Here is a 20,484-nt window from a genome sequence, read left to right on the forward strand (position 1 = left end):
AGATGCAAGTGAGAATGTTCTCTGCAGATCCTTTATGCAAAGGAACTAGGTAAGATCCCTCCCTATAGGCAGATCACAGTCAGGTAGGAGAGAGAGGTCTGTAAGTCAACGGGCTCTATGAGAGTCCCAAGCAGAAGAAGAAAGGTCCATAAGATACCAGGTAGCGCAGAGAAGGGAGTCATGAGCCCTCTCACGGACGAGCAGAAACTTCCTGGCATATGTGGCATCAAGGTTAGAAAACTGCGTAGTTTCCCAGTCCGACCAGAGGGAGGGAGAGACAGTGTATGGGCAGTTGCATTCTGGGAACGTTTAAAATTCTTGAACATTGGTGGAGTTTAACGATAAGTTGGAGAGGTAGGGAGGGGGAGGAACCAGGAACCCCGTGTGTGATGCCAAGGTACAGGGACCCTGGTCTTATTGATGAGATGGACCCAGTAAAAGTTTTCATCAGGAGAGGGGCAGGCTCAGAGATCTGTGGTTTCTGAAAGAACACACGAGCCTTGGTCAAGAGGACAGTAAGTGGGTAGTGGAAATAAAGCAGAAGGCAGGGCCATTAGCCAAGAGTTGATTGGAGTTCCCTGATGAGCATCAAAACCAGGGGAGCGGCCAGAATAATGTAGAAGAAAAATAAACAACCTTGATACTTCTTTTATTATTTTTTTAGTCTTTTTTTAAAAGTTTTTTTTTTCTGAGAAAGCATTTATTGGGAGCTATGAGAGACTCTTCTAGCGTTATTTTTTAAATATTTGTTTAAATTCAATTAATTAACATATAACGCATTCTTGGTTTCAAAGGTAGAGATCAGTGACTCATCAGTCTTATATAACACCCAGTGCTCATTACATCCCTTGCCCTCCCTAATGCCCATCACCCAGTTATCCCATCCTCCCCACCCTCATCCCTCCAGCAACCCAGGTTGTTTCCTATGATTAAGAGTCTCTTATGGTTTGTCTCCCTCTCTAATTTCGTCTTGTTTTATTTTTCCCTCTCTTTTCCTATGATCCTCTGTTTTGTGTCTTAAATTCCATGTATGAATGAGATCATATAATAATTGTCTTCCTCTGATTGACTTGTTTAGCTTAGCATAATATCCTCTAGTTCCATCCATGTTGTTGCAAATGGCAGGATTTCATTTTTGATGGCTGAGTAATATTCCATTGTATATATATAACCCATCTTCTTTATCCATCCATCCGTTGATGGACATCTGGGCTCTCTCCATAGTTTGGCTATTGTGGACATGGCTGCTATAAACATTGGGGTGCAGGTGCCCCTTCAGATCGCTACATTTGAATCTTTGAGGGAAATACCCAGTAGTACAATTGCTGGGTTGGAGGGTAGCTCTATTTTCAACTTTCTTTGGAACCTCCATACTGTTTTCTAGAGTGTCTGCAGCAGTTTGCATTCCTACCAGCAGTGTAAGAAGGTTCCCCTTGCTCTGCATTCTCACCAACATCTGCCGTTTCTTGACTTGTTAATTTTAGCCATTCTGACTGATGTGATTTGGTATTTCATTGTGGTTTTGATTTGTATTTTCCTGATGCCAAGTGAAGTGGAGCATTTTTCATGTGTCTGTTGGCCATTTGTATGTCTTCTTTGGAGAAATGTCAATTCATGTCTTCTGCCCATTTCTTGATTGAACTATTTGTTCTTTGGGTGTTGAGTTTGTTAAGTTCTTTATAAATTTTGGGTAATAGCCTTTTATCTGATATGTTATTTGCAAATATCTTCTCCCATTCTGTTGGTTGTCTTGATTTTGTCAACTGTTTCAGAGTTGGAACAAATAATCCTAAAATTTGTGTGGAACCAGAATAGGCCCCAAATAGCCAAAGGAATGTTGAAAAAGAAAACCAAAACTGGTGACATCACAATTCCGAACTTCAAGCTCTATTACAAAGCGGTAATCATCATCTTGTATGGGACTGGCACAAAAACAGACATTGATCTATATCAATGGAACAGAATAGAGAACCCAGAAATGGACCTTCAACTCTATGGTTAACTAATCTTCAACAAAGCAGGAAAGAATCCAATGGAAAAAAGACAGTCTCTTCAACAAATGGTGGTAGGAAAACTGGAGAGCAACATGCAGAAGAATGAAACTGGACCATTTCCTCACACCATACACAAAAAATAGACTCATAATGGATGAAAGACCTAAATGTGAGACAGGAACCCATCAAAATCCCAGAGGAGAACACAGGCAGCAACCTCTGTAGCCTCAGGCACAGCAGTTTCTTACTAGACACGTCTCCAAAAGAAAGGGAAACAAAGGCAAAAATGAACTATTAGGACTTCATCAAAATAAAAAGTTTTATATATATATATATTTTTAAGTAATCTCTACATCCAATTTGGGGCTCAAACTAATGACCCCAAGATCAAGAGTCACGTGCTCCTCTGACTAAGCCAGCCAGGTGCCTTTAATTTTTTTGGCTATAAACCATTCATTTAATAGGTATTTAATGATCACTGTTAACTGAAGCATTTCATTATTACATGTTATATTTTTAAGCATTTTGAAACCTTTTCACAAGCATTTTTACCATGTTTGAGCCCCAGAGTAACTATGCAAGGTAGTTGGTTCTATCATCCCCATTTTATAGATGCAGAAACCGAGGTCCAGAGAGGTGAATTGATTTTTCCCAGGTGACACAGAGAACTAGCTGCAAAGCCTGAGCTGAGACCCAAACCTTACCCCGAACCACATGTACTCTCTGCTCTCCACCCGATGACATCAATAGCTCAAAACCATTTCCCTGTTTATGCATCCTCAGAAAATGAAAGTCTGCTGGGCAACGGGGTTATTGGTCAAGGGAATGGAAAATTTCAAAGAAAGCCAAAACTTTTAGTGAACTGTAGAATTCTTGGAGTCATCGATCTAGATACAAATGACCCAGCAAATGGGAAGGAATGCAGGGCTGTTTCTGGTTTGTTTTTGAATTAAGTGGGGAATCCACTTATCCATTCACCCAGCTCTGGCACAGTTAATAACAAGGATTTATGGGGTGCTTGACAGGATGCCTTTGCCTACCTCCTGGGGTAAAATCTGTAAAATTTCTGTGTTAGATAGAAAGGCGGATGGGGCCATGAAGACCTGTCTTGATTGCTAAGGAAAACCAAAAAGCAGTTGGTGACCCATTTAGGCTTTAATTTGCTTTCAGACTTCTCTACCATCTGTGGATGCCGGGGGGTGAGTCTTGTTTAGCCCATGAACACACATGGCTTCTGTTTGGTGTCTCCGTTCACCTGTGTCCCAAACATGAGGCCTTCAAAAAGGCAAAGTCACCTCTTCTGTCTCTTGCTAAGTTCGTCATGTATTTGTGGCTCTCAGACCTATTTGTTGAAAAACATTTTCCATTCAGAGTTAAATCTGGCTGATTCCACCACTGTATTTATATGGCTGTAAAAAGAAATTAGTCCTGCTGTAATAATTTTTTTCCACTTTGTGGGCAGAGAGGCCCATTCGAAGCCACAATGTTTCCCACTTTCATCAAACTCTAAAAATGACAGATAGGCTCTGGGCACAACCCCACAATCACCTGGTAGGGGGAGCAGCCTTAAAGAAGGCGACAGTGGCAATCTTTTCCTGAACCCCCATGAGAGAGGTTGCCCATACCTCAAGTTTCAACCCAAATTAGAGTCCACCCGACTCGTGGGAAAAGATTGTCTGGAGAAAAAACAGAAATCACCTTAGAAATCACCTAGAAAAGTGATCATCAAGTTCATTTCTTCTGTAGAACTCCTTTTTTTTTTTTTTTTAAGATTATTTATTTGTGAGACAGAGAGAGACAGGGATAGCGAGAGAGCAGGGATGAGAGGGAGAAGCAGGCTCGCCACTGAGCAGGGAGCCTGATGCAGGACTCGATCCTAGGACCCTGGGATCATGATCTGAGCTGAAGGCAGATGGCCTAACAAACCAAGCCACCCAGACCTCCCCAGTAGAACTCCTTTTAACCAGGCAGAAATATATGAAGGACTGGTTGACACTGACCCACTGTCCTCCCCTTCCTGACCTCCCCTTAGCCGGGACCAGCATCTTTTCTTTTTTCGCCTTGAACCTAGGTTGAATGATCTGCCCCCAAGCCTTCCCCTTTGTGAATCACAAGAGACCTCCAGAGGACAGAGCCCAGGCCTTTGCCTAATGGTTGGGGGGCGCCTCCCCTGCCTCTGGGACCCCCCTCACTGCCCTGCAAGGGGCACCTCTCTGCCCCATCTTCACCCAGGGACCTCTCTCTTCTTGTTGTGTATGTAAAAAAAAAAAAAAGGTAAGCAATGTGAACATAAAATGTCAAGATCAGAGAAAACTGCAAGACCAACCTGCTTAACCAAGCATTTCTGGAAGGGAAGAGTCCTTTTGACTAATGTTTTCAGACGGTTTTCTCACTGTCCATTTATCACTGGTTCTTGTTTGCCAATCCCAAGCAGATCATTTATATGTGCCCAGAATCCCTGGGTAATGGGCATGCTGTAAAAATAAATAGAATAAATAAATTAGTTCCTGAGCTCCTCGAATAAATCCAGTTGAATTAAACACACCTAAAGTCACTCAGTCTTGAAGAGCAAAGTGAAGACTGTAATGAAACAGGCTTTTTGTTTGGGAGAAAGGGAGACAAGGGGAAAAAAACTTCCCTCAAAGGCATGAAAAAATTTAAGAAACAAAGGGAGTCATATTTGCACAGAGAAGTAGTCATCGTTATTTCCTAGAGGCTTTGTCTCCCAATTGTCTTTTACCATAGGCTCAATTCACTTTGCATTTCTAGAAAGTTCCATTGAAATCTGAATGCAGGTCTTTCCAAAAGTGGAGTCACTGGCAGTCACCTGACAGTTGATATAGATATAGGTATAGATATATATAGATATAGATATAGATATAGATATAGATGATATAGATATAGATATAGATATATCCAAAGAGCAGGTAAGATTGTTTACCTCAAAAAATTACCCCTCTGAAAGGAGGAAGTAGCCCAAATTTTCACATTCCTATTGTCTTTTATATTATGAGTTTTATATACTTTAAAATAACAAAGCTTTACTGGAATATGCATGCACGTCCTCTTCCTGGGTTGAGACCTCACAGCATACCAGGCACTGTTCGAAGGTCTTTATTTCCATTAAATGTTTTAACCCTCACAACAACCCTGTAAATCATGTAGTATTATGATCATCTCCATTGAAAAATGAGGAAACTGCTAGTTTTAAGTTTTTATAGAGGTCACCTGATAGAATTTATTTTAGAAGGCAAATAGCGAAAAATCACCTAAGATTTAAAATATATTGTACAATTAAGGTAAATTATATTTAAAGCAGACATTTGACATCTATGTCTATAAAAGTTGATATATTCAAGTTGACTTAAACTGCATTTTTTTTTTAAGATTTTCTCACCGGGAAGATAAAGCATCACCTTGTAATTTGGATTATTTTCTACTTGAGCATATGCAGTGTTTCCTGAGCCCCTACTGTGTGTGGAAGACTGTGCGACTGTTGGGGACACCGATGTGTATCTGGTGCTACCTTAAATCCAGTTCCAGTCAGTACTCATCACCCTCACACACACTCACCTATGCACACTTTTGCTCACCCACACTCACATACTCATTCTCACAACCCCACTCTCACATAGTGATGTACACTCGTGCTCATGCTCACATATCCATGCTCATGTTCACATACCCACAGTCACACACATACTCACACCCGTGCACTCACTGATGCACACACACTCCTGCTCACACACATACATGCATGCTCATGCTCACACTCACATACACACACTCATACATCCATGCTCACACTCACCTATTCACACTCTCACACACAGTCACACTCACACATATCCTCCCTTCCTCCTCTCAGAGCGGAGCCCAGGCCCAGGCGGCGGAGGCTGCTCAGAGCAATAGCCTCCTTACATGTCCCACTGCAGTGGCCTCACCTGTCTGTTCATACTCCCAGCCCTGTCCTCTTCCCTCCTCACACACACAACACACACATCATAATTAAATACAACAAAATACAACATGGTCCTGTAGGCCAGTGGACTATGGGGAATGCACGACATCTGTAGATAGTCAAGTGAGACGTGACATCAGTTAATTCTGATTAACAAGTGAACTCACCAAGGCAGTCAGCCTCGAGCATGAACATTTTGAGGAAGAGGAAATGACTGTATTGCAGGAAGACAGCTGAACAGGAACAGCTCATTAAAATGGGCTTGATGGGCAGGAAAGAGAAAGCAAACTATTCCCCACAGCAGTAGCAAGAATCTAAGTGCAGAAAGTGATGAGATCTGCAAAGAAGAGAATCCCAACCCCCGGGTATTCCAAAACTGGCAGTGCATCCGAACCTGACGGAGCTGAGATATCCCTGCAGACGAGCTGACTCACATCCTCATTCATTCAGCAAATACGCACTGAGCCTTGATCGCTCCTCTGAGTGCTGGGGGTGCAGTGGTGAATGCCAGGCACAGATAGGTCCTGGTCTATCAGGGGTAAATCCAGGGCAGGATTAACATGATCCTCGCTGTCAGTGGTACCGTGCTCAAATTCTCTTGAGGGAGCCTTTTCCCATGTAATCCCACATCCACTAATTCTGCTTCTCCAAAATTTACATATTCAGGCTATCCTTTTTTTTTTTTTTTTTTTTGAGATTTTACTTTTAAGTAATCTCTACATCCAACGTGGGGCTCGAACTTACAACCTCAAGATCATGAGTCACATGCTCTACTGACTGAGCCAGCCAAGCATCCCTATCTTTTTTTTTTCTTAAGCAGAACACCATTTTTCAGAATTATATAAATGAAGTCATTCTGAAATTAATGATAGTTTCCATAAAAATAAAAGCCACCAAGTATCTGCTTTGGAAAAGGCTAGAGGAGCTGGGATGAAATTTGAGAAAGTGCAAAGCTTCTACTTTGGAATGAATATTACCCTTTTGATGGCTGGGGGATGAGACAGACTAGAATGGGGTAAAATAAAGACCATTTCTTGGTTGCCTGATGTAAATCTAGGAAGGAGGTTTGATTTGTCCTAAATGGCGAAGAGCAGGGGATGTAATTTAATAGGGAACTTAACTGCACAGTGGGCTTAATTGTATTTAAAGTATAAATAAACTGATAGAAATCCATAGAAGCATACATTGTCATTATATTGCTTATATATTGAGTATATTGAAAGTAATTATTACATGAGCGCCTGAGTGGCTCAGTCTGTTGTGCGTCTGACTCTTGATATTGGCTCAGGTCATGACCTCAGGGCTGTGAGATTGAGCCCTGCATCAGGCTCCATGCTTAGCAGGAAGGCTGCTTGAGATTCTCACTCCCTCTCTGCCCCCTCTTCCCCAACACTTCACCCCCATGCTCAAACACACATGCACGTGCTCTCTAAACAAATAAATAAAATATTTTTTAAAAAGTGATTATTACAACTATTAATTTCATTCCATGAAATTTACATTTCTATTAAAATGATAAAATAATTATTTTTAATTTATGTGTTTTGCATGTATTTGTAAATTCCTTTATTTGTTTGCCTAAATCCTCTATGCAGCAGTTCTCAAAGTATGGCCCTCTGCCTGCTGCAGGGCCAACAAATCCTCCCAACAGGTTGCCCTTGACAATCCTAAAACTTTTTCTTAAGTGCCTGAATGAGATCAACTCATTAATAACTGTCTATGTATGTTTTGCTACATTTGGCATTTGGTATTTTTAAACTAAATTAGTGCTTTTTTAGACTTTAGAGAATTTAGGCATAGCTCCAATTCAGTATTTTACTAACACTGCAGGCTCCAGTTGCATGTGTGCATATGCAAGTAGTTGGATTCCTACAATTTGGGGGAAGGATACATATTAATTATCAGTACTGCCTTGAATAATCATGTTTTTTAATTGCTGCTCTTCTTGCTTCTTAATAGCAAATTATTGTTAGTTTTGTTCATCATTATCAATTTAGTTTGTTGTGAGTTGTTTTTAACCCCATAGCATGTAGTAATGAATATTTATGAATTTTTAGGCTATAATTTTCCAAAATTACTCTGGTATGTATGCACTGTGTTCAAGTGTGAATCATCCATTCCTTTATTACTAAAGCAGATGTACACATATTTCCCCCATAATTTGCTAATATGAGAAATTTCATCAGTAATGTGTGTAGTGCATGGAATTTTAGCATGCAATTTACAATATAATATGAAAGTAAATCTAATATGAGCATTGGGCTTACATTTATGTCTTAAAAAGGGGAACATATGAGTAATGATTTAATCTTATTACATAAAAATAAGCACTACATATGTATATATATATTTTTTTTGAGGGGCCATCTTTTGAATAACTGGGGTAAGACAAAATTGTGAATCATTATTCAAGGTCAATAGTCTCCAAATTGTGTTTTACCAGATGTTAATAGGTGTTATGCAAACGTGGATTCTTTACTCACATAAATTGGGAGAAAGTGATATCTATTATGTTTTATTATGTTTCCTTTTTCCAGATTTGCAAAGCCCTTTAGCATATTGTGATGGTGAATTTTATGTGTCAACTGGGATAGGCCTTGATGCCTAGATATTTGGTCGAACACTGGTTGGGGTGTTGCTGTGAAGGTAATTTTTAGATGAGATTACCAGTTAAATCAGTGGACTTTGAGAAAAGCTCATTGTTCTCCCTAATGTGGGTGAGTCCATTCAATAAGCTGAAGACTTGAAGAGAAAAAAAATGCCTCTGAGGATGAGGGTATCCTGCCAGCATTTTGCTTTGGACTCAAGCTGCAACATTAACCCTTCTCTGGGTCTACAGCCTATGGCCTGCTATGAAGATTGCCAGCTTCTACAGTTACATGAGCCAATTCCTTAAAATAAATCCCTTTATAGATACATATATGAGTATGATAGATTTATATAGCTATGTGTATAAAGATACATCCTATGGGCTCTGTTTCTCTAGAAGACATGCTACACATGCTAAAGCCTTTAAAAAGTTCTACAATTCAAAAAAAAAAATCCTCGTTTAACCCACCGTTTTCCTGGTTTATTTAGCCACAAAACATTTTCACATAATACTTACAACTATCTCAAACAGAGCTTGGGCAAGGCTTTTCCCAAGACTTGACCTCCCACAGACCTGATCTGTAGCCTTTGTCGGCAATATCAGACCCTAACCCTGTTTGATGCAGAAACTAATAGCATAACTCTCAGAACAAAAGGCTCGATATGGCTTTTGCTTCCACACCTGGCCCGGAGGGAGGGAAATAGCCACATTTTGCGGGCACAGGGAGGTGAAATATTCATTGTGGAACTGGTTCCACATAACGGTGACGCCTGATAGAAATAACTACTGGTGGAATAGACCTCATAGCTGTGCTTTTGTAAAATGCTCTATTGTGGATATTTCTGGGGATTGGCGAGTCATACCAAAATATCATCAATTACAGGGCAATGTGGCATAAGGCAGGGCACGAATGGCAGGGAGCCCGACAAGAAAAGCCGGCTCTGCCTCCCTAAAAGGCATCACGCCTCCTCTGTCTCTTATTGTTCCTTCTTAAATGTGTTTTCATAACTGGTCCTCACTGACCCCAATTTATCCTTCAGATCTTATTCTAGAAGCCATTGCCTTTTCTGACTAATCCCTTACCCTGGATCCACCAACCAGCCTGCCCTCTTCCCTGTTACGTGCATTCAAACACTGTGTCCCCCCGCATTGGACATAAACTGTTTATTAATGCCTGTCTTCCTTACAGGACTGTGAGGGCCAACAGGACAGGGGCCGTTCCCATCTCGTTCATCTGGGTAGCCCTAGTGCCTAGTGGGAATGCTGCATGAAGGAACGCATGACCTGTGGAGGCCTTCCTCCTCTCTGGTTTCCCAGGTGAGTCTATATAAATTATCCTTCCTTTGTAGCCCAATGGGTATACTTTCCTCTACTTTGATTTACCTCCAAAGATCTTCAGTCTTTCAACCTTTAAAAAAAATCTGTGCCAAGAGTCCATGAAAGGTTCACATGTATGTGTGCACACACATAACACAGACATGTGCACGCATGCACACGCGTGCACATCTCTACATTCACTTACTCTTGCAAATAATAATACATTCATTTATCAAGCAAAGTAGTGTGGAAGTGATGGGGAATGCCAGGAACAGGCAGGAAGAATGAGAGACTGAATCCAATTACAGCTATATTATTTTCTGGGTCAAGCAGAATTGTGCAAAAGTCTTCAAGCCTATAAAAAGAAGAGCAGAGACTCAGTCTGATTCCAGGGCCAGTTCCTTTCCCCCCCAGCTGCCATTTACCCCAGCCTAATGCTGCTACACCATGTACACTAAACATGGCTATTTCTTCAAGAATTGTTATTGGGAACAAAAGCGTTGAGGAAGAAAAATAATGCATTGGCAGATAAACAAGCTTTCATCTCCAGAAATCAGGCCGAGTATTTGGAGGGGACGCATATGCAACGACTGAGAACGAGGGTGGCACGCAGTGAACGCCAGGCCTGGCTCCAAGGACTCCCTGTGTAGCCTCCACCATCCCCTCTAGACCTTCAGTTACTCACATGCAATATCCTTTTGCTGGGAGGGGTCGGAATGGCAAAGACCTTGGAGCTGACATAGACCCTCCCACCCCCTACTTCTTGCAACCCTACACCCAGAGACAGAAAACGTGTGCTATCCAAACAGTCTCATCTGAAGAGGTTGCCAATGTGGGCACCCCCAAGCAAGATGTGTGAGCAGGACTCGCCTGTGGTCCCCTCCCATTCACCCCAATTCCCACGAAGTCTAAAGAGAAGTCTCTAGATAAGGCTATAGGTACACCCCAGTCCTGACATGGGAGGAGCTGAGACCTGGAAAAGATAAGGTATTTAATAAATACTGTAAACGCCTTTAGCCTTTCCAGTTAACTCCTCCAGCTGAAAGAAAAGCTCAAGCACGAGGAAGCTGTTATAAGGGAATCCCTCCCCAACCCACACACGTGCCCATTTACCCCAGCACCGGGAAAATCCACACAAGAAATTCTAAAATATGCCAAATAAATTTCACATTTTCAAAAATCTGGACTCCCTAATACAAAATTTGCTTTTTTGGTACAAGAAATAGATTTTGAATTACAGTAATCACACACTTTTAAAACTATGGGAATTATTTTTTAATTGCCAGACAGAGCCAGGTCATGCTTATACTAGCATTGCATGCATGATCAGATCATTGATAACCCTTTAATTAGGATTAGGCCACTAGCTAAACTGAATTGAAATTCATTGCTGTAATCCAGTTATTGAAAGACAGGTTGATTTAAAAAAAAAAAAAAAAAAAAGGCTCTCCCAAATACTCTGTCCCACTGATGAAAACACATATTGAAGGATACCTTTCCAGATTCAGAGCCAAGAGGCAGATCACACTGCCTCTCACTGCACAGGCGCCGCTGTGAATTGTTCTACACGTAGTACAATGAGACGGTCCACCTGGGGTCTGACGCATCCAATGCCATTTCTAAACAGTAGAAGGAGAAAGGCAGGGCCACTGGAAGCCATGAAAACCCAAGTTGCAAAACCATGCTTGGGCTTACTCATTACAAATGCGTTCTTTGGCTTCTCAGAGAAGCCACTTGAAGGTCACCTCCACTTAAAATTCTTGGCTCGGGAGCTCCTTGTTGCTTTATTACCCAAGTCTATTAAAATTCTTAGAGTAGCTGATGATGAAAATTCTAGCCAATTTTTTTTTCCATGAAGTAGGAAGGGGAAAAAAAAAACCAACGCGTGAGTCTATTTGAAATCGTTTTATGAATTTTAATCATAGCAAATGTGTTTTAACAGTAGTCATAAAATCAACATTACCACATATACAAAGGACAAGACACCAGTTTGGCATACAAAAATACCATATATTAAAATTGGGTTCATTGGAAAAACTCAGGACTTGCTAAGACACCATCTACAACAGAGAGAGCAAGCAAGAATGCTTTTAAGACATTCAGATTTATAAACAGCAGCTTAATATCCCCCTTACAAAGTCAATTATTTGGCAACATTTGAACAATATTTTCTACACAGCCCAGCAGCTCATTTATCTGTAGGGCTATTTGGCCCTTTAAAAGAAAAGCTCCTAAAATAAATAATCCACATACTTGTAAATGAAACATGTCAAGGACTCGAGTTAGCCTCTAGAGCAGCATTAATCTAGCCATTTGACTGGAGTATTAGTTATCAAGAGGGCCGGGGAACCCACCAGTGGGGCTGGAAGAAATGGCGGGAACCCTGTTCACCGGCTGCATGGCTTGGGTTGGGGAGTTTGTACCCACCCCAAGCTGAAACCAGCCTCCCCACCTGCAACTGTCAAGTGAGGTAAACAGGAATAAAGAAAATAGAAGAAATGACAACAACCAGGATTGAAAAACGAAATATTCTTGAATGAGTCTTCCAATACTATTGACCTACTCAGTTGGGAAACATCCACAGGCAGGGGCACTGCATTTCACTGGTAAGAGGGTGGTATTAGTTTGTAATGACTCAGCAACCAACTCTAGAGCATCTAGTGTGCAGAGAACGCCGGGGGGGGGGGGGGGGGGGCCTCCTTGCATTCTCTTGTCAGCTGAACCCATTCCCTATGTCTTCAACTGAAACATCTGGAATGGAATTTGGCAGGCTGTTCTAGAAGGACCAATTGTGCTTGTCTACATTACTCCTAGTCATCTACGATGGCTCTTTAGCTCCTATATATTTTGTCTCGACTTGTGATCCCATTACAGATTTCTCTCCTTTTAGGCAAGTATCTTCTTACTGTCTTGGGCACATCTGCCTATCTATTTTGTTCTAGACCTGAGGCCACATCTCCACTGCTCCCATACAGGATTTGTCTCTCCAGTTGTTTTCTGAAGCTTGGTGCATGGCAGCAGCTATTCTTGTCCTCCCACGATTTAAATACAGATGACATAGATTGAGGTTGCTATTTGTTCCCCCTTTAAGGGGGCATTTTTTTCCCTCTTATCTCCTCCTTCCTACTGCCCATGCTCCTTTACCACCCTCACATTCAATTGTCTACTTCCAGATTCTCAAAAAGCAAATGTCAAATTAAAAATTGAACATTCCTTGGAACTCCTGTTAGAATAACCCAGTAACTCACAGGGAGAATACAGAAAACTTGCACATGGGCTACTAGCCCATGGTGATGAATTTAGAGCAGTGTTCTAGAAGAACAGGGACAACTATAAGAGAGCACCCCCAGAAAAACAAAGAAAATGCATGCTGTTGCCAGACTTCAAAAGACTCCTCTGTACTCTGCCCCAAATATTACTGATTGTCCCTAAAAAGATCATAATATGAATAGTATCAAAAATCTTAGACTAGAATAATAAAGTCCAGCTAACGAGATGAGGGTTTTCAAGCACCACTACATCATAAGTGAGATATACATAGTGGGATACCCCAGGCAGTGAATCCTGAAAAAAAAATTCAACAACCCATTGGCCCAACTGTGCAAGGAAACTTGTGCAGAAAAATTGGAGCCATGTTGCAAGAGTTCAGGAATAACGGTACTCTACCCATGATGCTTGAGCAGAGTCAAAAAACAAGCCGTTTGGAAAATGGAAATTAAATGCCCCACCTACTTATGCTCTTCAATCATCAATGGCTTTCCAATAAAATGTACACAGTAGAACCCACCTTTTCATATGTTTGAAGTCTCAAGAGTTTATTTATATAGACATTCCCAAAGGTGGTTGGTTTGATATAATGTATGCAACCTATAACATTTGTTAAGAAATTAACATCTAAAGTCAACATTATATAATCCACAAATTGGAAAACATGACTAACAACATTTTTTACTTGATATTTAAACTCCTGTTACAGCTAAGTCGTGTGTGTATCTACATGTCTATACCTATGTGAAGATATAGATATAGATCTCTATACAGGGAATCATGTCAGAAAAAAAAAAATCAATGGCTTGAATTTCCACTTCTTTTTTTAGAAGTATTTCATGCTTAATAAAATTTAACTGATCTTCATGGCCTTTGAGATAGATTACTATTTTCAACAGTTACTGAATTATCTTGATTACTTTGTTCTTTTTTGGAGCTTCTCTTTTGGTAAGGGTTACCTTGTAAGTGACGTTTTACTGGGAATGACGGAAATGGCAAGGAACAGTCTCTTCTTCCAGGTCAGGGATGACAGATCAACTGACTCGTGACAGTTATGGAAACAAAACACTGATTGATTGGCAGCATCATTCTTTTAAGAGAAGATAGAAATGCAAACCTTTTCGATAGTACTCCTCTCATACCGATAACCTCTGGACCTCTAAATTCCTCCTGAGTCCAAAGGAAAACTACCATTTTGACAAAAAAAATATTAATAATAATTTCAAAAGACAAGCTAAAAAGGTCATGCTCACCGACAAGTTCTAGAAAAAAATTTACTCAATTGGGCTAAATTGAAATGAATGCAATGTTTACATTATATTCAGAAGCAATGAAAAACAGACCAGCCAATTTTGACACAGCACAGGATTTCAGATAAAGCAATGGGAACTCTTCAAACCAAAATCTAGACTAGAATACACACCATACAGTCAGGAAGAGTCTCATCTTTCTATGAAAATATATCACAAACCAAGTCTTCTGCTTTCCTTTACTCACTTAAAAAGCAGTTTTAGTAACTTTAATAACCCTGAAGTCTTTAAATTCCATGGGCAATGTTTTTTAAGCCAAAAAAAAAAAAAAAAAAAAAAGCTTCTGTGCAAGGCTGCAAATTTCCAATTCGTTCAGTGATAAAGGGATAAAAGGAAAAATCAAACAAGACTAGAACAGTGTCAAATCTCACTCTAAAAACAGTACCTATGTTATAGTCTGGCATCTGAAAAAGGATGCCCACGTATGCCCACACCAAACACAATGACAAGCCAGTAGACTTCAAGGGCAAACAAAAACCCTCTATGAGCACTGCAAAACATGCCTGCTTTTACATTTCACACCTTACTGATGCAGTGATGAAGTCTGGGGAAGATGCTGGAAGCAAAGAGGAATTTCATTAGGCGCTTTTTTTTCTTTTTTTCTGTAACATTTACTTTTTGGCCATAAGACCCTAGACACAGTTTCACAGTACAGGTCATGCATAGCTTGCAAGTCAAACGTTTTACAGCTACTGTCTAACTACTATTTTTGGACAACAGATTCACATGCAGCTAATGATCCCAGAAACGGGGCTTCAGAAAGCACTCTTTAAGTTTCACTGACCATTCTTTGACCCAAAGTATGTAAGTAATAACCCTAAAGGGCAACAATGAATTTTTATTGTCATACTTGAGATCATATACTTTTTAAGCCCAGAAAGGATTTTTCAGCCAACTGCATGTAACTAAAACACAAACCATCTTCTTAGCCTTATTCCATTAACACTGATGCTAGATACCCCTGCACAACCCTCCAGAATCCCATGGTCCAATATGTAGCCACTAGCCATGTGAGCAACTATGTTTAAGTAACTTAAAATACAAAATCCACCTCCTCAGTCATACTAACCCTGCTTCAGCTGCCCACTAGCCAATGTGGCCAGTGGCTACTATATTGGACAGCATAGGTTATAGAACATTTCCATCATCCGAGAAAGGTCTACTGAACAGACTAGATCTCGAAGGCTGTACCAGCACATGGGTTAACCTTCAAGGGACCTACTCTGAAGTCATGCAGAAGATTAAACTTAATTATATTCTCAAAGAAAGTACCTTTTAGCTAATCATAAAGTATGACTTAAACTGAGAACCAATTTGCCTTTTCATCACAACTTATGCCCCAGGTCATTATATGAAAATTTCCCAAAGACAACACTTTTCGATAGCATACTTGGCTCTACTTAACATATTGAGCATTCTCTTGTTTATGTCAAGATCATTAATAAAGATGAAAATTCATGCTTCTTAAAGTTAACTATTTACACAACACTCATTGTCCTTTACATAAGGGGGGGGACCAATGGTGTGCGATTTTAAAAATTCAAATCACATCATTTTTATTAAATGTCTCTACTAGTCTTTTAATCAACCCTCCTTTCATTTCCCAGAGAGGTAGATGCTAACTAAAAGGAATATGTATATATATTAAAAACAACAACAACAACAAAAACCCACACAACCTAAAGCAATAGTTGAGTCAGTAAAGGAGTAAAGGGTATGCATCCACCCTCCAAAGGCTCACAGTCCGACAGAGATGTCAACAGGCATAAGAAGGAGCAAGAGAAATTCTAATGCAGTTCTCATCTCCCTTTTGTTGCAGAATTTCAAGGGGCCACCTACCTCTGTGGGCCTCCACGGGCTCATGTACTAAACAAAGCCACCGGGGAATGCTTTCAGCTCTGACTGTGCTTTCAGTTGTGATTTTTTTCACTCACGTGCAACTGTGAATTCCGGTTGATTGGGTCACTGGACTATTGTCACACGGGGTAGATGAGTTGTTCATGTTGTGAGGAAATGCCAGAAGAGGCCAGAGCAAGGGGATGCCAGCTAACAGTGAAACAGCCAGTCGACAAAAATTCTATCTGCAGGCTGAGGTATGACACGCACACACAAACACACACGCACTTACACGTGTGCACAACGGCGCACCGTAAGAGGCAATGTACAGGTAACTGGAGGCAGAATGCATTTAAACAATATTTCTTAGGTCAGTAAGACTCACACAGGAAATTCTGATCTTGGTATTATTGTTACCTTAAATTGAAAAGTCAAGAATCTATCACAGAGCCGATTAATTTTGCACTGCTCACCTGCAGCTCTAGCATGGGATTGTTTTTAAGTTACGTGGACATTTTTACTCTATAGCTTTGCACTAAGAAACACAGGGCTCTACGGCCACACGCATTAGTGTCTACATCTAACCTACCTAACACACAGAACTCGAGGACATACTACACTACAGGGCCAGTCACTTCATACTGTACATAAACAGATGCAGATATCATTCACAAAATTAACTCAAATATGGCCTGGCTGGAAATTGCAAAGGGGAAAGTCTATTTGAAATGTAGCATTCTTAATGCAACATTTTGGTGATTTTTTTTTTCCTCCAAGAGGAATAGAAATGAGGTCAGACATGCATCACGGCAGCCTGGCAGATTTTGAGAAGTTGACACTAACCCAACAGTATATTATGTTATGTAATAGAGGATAGTATTCAGCTAATATGATACCTAAATTATTAATACCAAATAAATCCTAGATTATTTGTTGTATAATGCCCAATAGCTTACACAATAAAATGGCATTTTAACCTAATTTCTACTTTGAGCTTTCAAATACACTTGCTTCATGAATTCCATAAAAGAAATTGGAGAACTTTAAAAGCTCACAGCTATTTCTGAATGCACACACATCCAGGCACGGGAATTTACCGCTTAACGCCAGCAGATCTTTCTTCATGAGCATCTGTAGGCCACTATACATCTAAGAATATTTGAGAATTTATGATGAACTGATCCACTTAAATTGGGAATGTGAGTTGTTGGTTTACCTTGTCACTTTTCTCAATAAAAACATTTTGAAATACAAGAGATCGTCTCACTTATACCAGCAAGAGGAAACTAGAATCCTAAACGGTTTAATTCTCACAGCGCGACATCTTTCGAAAAGTAATCATGGACTGTCTATTAAAATGTCAGTCCGGGTTTGTCATCGACGAACAACACTTATATCTACTACGACTCCTCCAAACCAGGACAAAAGACAGAGTCTTCTGTTACTTTCCATTTGTGCCTCACAGAACACAGGACTTGAATACACAGAAGAGGAGCGAATGTTGGAAGTGACGAGTGGGTGACACTTCACGGAGCGGGTCCCGGTGCCCAAGAAGTGGCCACTGTGTCAGACCCTGGACTCATTCGGGCCCACAAAGTCTTACTCCTGGGATTCTTCTGAAAAGATTCAAAACCTGAGGTAAATCAAATGACACACACGCACGCACACACACAAATACACAATATTTACATTTAAAATCCTTATCTCATGAGATGGCTTGAGAAAAATTGGCATATAGGGTTCCTGTGGGATTAGGTATTTCTCATGATTACTCAGTTTATTGCTCCCCCGATGGGCTTTCAGTTTAATAAACACATAGCGAGCTCTAATTACAAGGGAAGAAAAATGAAGGTGCGTAACAAAACACAACACACCGGGAACACTTGTTCAAACATTTTCTTCAAAAAAAAAAATGACAGTCCACTTCACTTACTTTAATTTGGGTGCCATTCAAAAGGTATAAAAAGCCTTAGCAACTAAACGAGACTGGATTTCCGTTAAAAAGGGGAAAGAAACCAGCACTGCATGTCGTCGCTGAATTTTTACATGGATTCTCAGGTTTAATTCTACTTGTATACATAGCATCTTTGTTTTAATCTACCACATTTAGAGAAGATCACATTGTATGCACTTGCACGGTTTAACGTCTAAGTAGAATACGTCTATCTCATAACATGATTTTGAAAAATCAGAAATTACAGTCCATTTAGTAAATGATTATGAGGATGCATGCAATCGTCTTCGAAGCTGTTGCCACCAACACTCAGAATGATTTGCCTGGTATCCTGTGGAGACCTCACGTCTGCCCTCCGCTAATCAAGTGGCAGCCCCGAGGCCAGCGCTGGCACCAAATGATCAGCGTCGCCCCCCTCCTTCTCGCTGCGATCCCATCACCAACACCTGCTCAACCCCTAGTTGGCACCCACGAGAGACTTCGGCAGGCCCGCTCAGCCACAGGATATCACAGTGAAGCGCTTAGAAATGCAAGACATGTTGTGCAGCACGATGCCCAGGAGGAAGACCAGGACGCAGGCCACAAGGATCACAGTGCACACCCCGGACCAGGTGGAGCTTTTCGCCGCGCCCCGCCTGTCTGGCTCCTCCTCCGCCGCCTCCTGGGGCAGCACCCCCTGCAGGGGCTGCTGTTCCCCGGGGATGGTCACCACCGTGACGGGCTTCTGCTGGCTCCCGGGCAGCAGGCGGCAGCCCAGGTCTCCGGGCAGCAGCGCTCGCTCCTTGGCGATGGGCAGGGGCAGCATGTAGCACCCATTGCTGGGAAGTTTGATGAAGACCGGGGTGTGCTCGGACGCGTGCGGGATGGCGATGACCGCCAGGACCTCGGGGTCGTCGGGGAGCTGCGACACGGAGAAGCCCGGGGGCAGCTTGGTGATGCCCCGGCACCACGGGCATCTCACGTCCTTCTGGCTCGTCCTCATCTGCTGGAGGCACACCGAGCAGCAGGTGTGTTTGCAGTCCAGCAGCTTGGGCCTTCGCCGGGGGCTGTAGTAATTGAAACAGATCTGACATTCCAGCAAAGAATCTTGGGAGAGCGTCTCCATCGTGGCCCGGTGGCAGGGAGGCCAAGGCCAAGGCCAAGGCCGGGCGGAGGAGCTTGTTCTCAGAGGCCGGCAGGCCCACGCCCTCCTCCTTCTGGTCTTTCCACGGTGGCTGGGTGACCCGGGAGCTCACAGGCACAGAGCATACTCAAGTGTGTTCATTTCTGAAGAAGACAAAAAAAAAAAAAAATGCAGAAAAGTTAATTATTTCCAACAAGCTCAGATGTCAGCACATCTGATGGGAGTTCAAAAGTCCTGATGCTGGGTTAAAAATAAATAAATAAATAAAAATTTCCCACTCGAGATTACAGGATTCCCACGCGTAATGCCCAGTGGAAGGTAGACGGGTTGTCTCAGGTGGCTTCTTATGGTAAATACTTTGCTCGTTTCTAAAGGGAATGACTTCGTGGGGGTACATAATGCCCCACAGTTCATAAAGAGGGAGTCTTGATTCTGTTTTACGTATTTTGGTGGACCCTGGCTTGTTCTTCTAAAATCCACTGGGGAAATTCTCAAGCTTCTAAGATGCTTTGTAAAAAAAAAAAAAAAAAAAATTTTTTTTAAATGCTTTGTAGCATCTCCTAAAAGTAAATTTCTTTCCTTAGACCCTCTGGTCTTCTTTTCCTGACTCAACTTACCCTCCTGTAAGCATTCATTGCCAGATTCAGGCAACGTCCCAAACCTAGGGACTCATAACGAACTAGTTTGCCCATTCTATACGGGTTAGGACTATTCCTCTCTCTCATCAGAAATTAAAACGGTGCTGCCCAAAGGAGCACGCACAGGCATCTGTTATTTTTTTCCGATCAAATCACTGAAACAGAGTAATTCTTATCATCTGGTTTTAAGCGACAAAAACTGGAAACGACAGCCTCAAAAGGCAGCAACTGCAATGAGCCTTCAGGCAGCGGGGGTCACAAAGGCACACGAGGACCATTAGTATTTTTCAGTCCTTTTAATTTCATTAATATCTAGGCTTGCACCAGGTAATGGGACCACAAGCAAATACTATTCACTCACCAATCCTAATCAAGGGCGGTATAGCAAAAGGCTGCCAGAGAAGACCTGCAAGCAGCCCCCACCATAAAACAGTAAGAGCAAAAATAGCATGAGCCTCCAGGTATTGAAAGGCAGCAGAGTAACTCAGTTCGAC

The 20,484-nt window shown here is 41.5% G+C and overlaps 1 protein-coding gene and 1 long non-coding RNA gene across 9 annotated transcripts in view; both read right to left on the reverse strand.

The window, feature by feature from the left end:
• Positions 1 to 869: 869 nt before the first annotated feature.
• LOC140599000 (uncharacterized) lies at positions 870 to 11,491 on the reverse strand. Its single transcript, XR_012001566.1, has 3 exons — positions 11,357 to 11,491; positions 4,321 to 4,468; positions 870 to 2,251 (listed from the first exon to the last, which is right to left on the reverse strand). It is a non-coding gene; the product is annotated as an uncharacterized lncRNA (long non-coding RNA).
• Positions 11,492 to 11,756: 265 nt separating this feature from the next.
• Positions 11,757 to 20,484, reverse strand: part of RNF152 (ring finger protein 152) — a 79,758-nt gene continuing 71,030 nt past the window's right edge. For all 8 annotated transcript variants that reach the window (XM_072758012.1, XM_072758018.1, XM_025997697.2 and 5 more), the window contains one exon: positions 11,757 to 19,495. In XM_072758012.1, the coding sequence (XP_072614113.1) occupies positions 18,723 to 19,334 (612 nt within the window). In that variant the 5' untranslated portion in view covers positions 19,335 to 19,495 and the 3' untranslated portion in view covers positions 11,757 to 18,722. The remainder of the gene's footprint in view (positions 19,496 to 20,484) is intronic.

The sequence above is a fragment of the Vulpes vulpes genome, chromosome 5, assembly GCF_048418805.1.
Source record: "Vulpes vulpes isolate BD-2025 chromosome 5, VulVul3, whole genome shotgun sequence".
NCBI lineage: Eukaryota > Metazoa > Chordata > Mammalia > Carnivora > Canidae > Vulpes > Vulpes vulpes.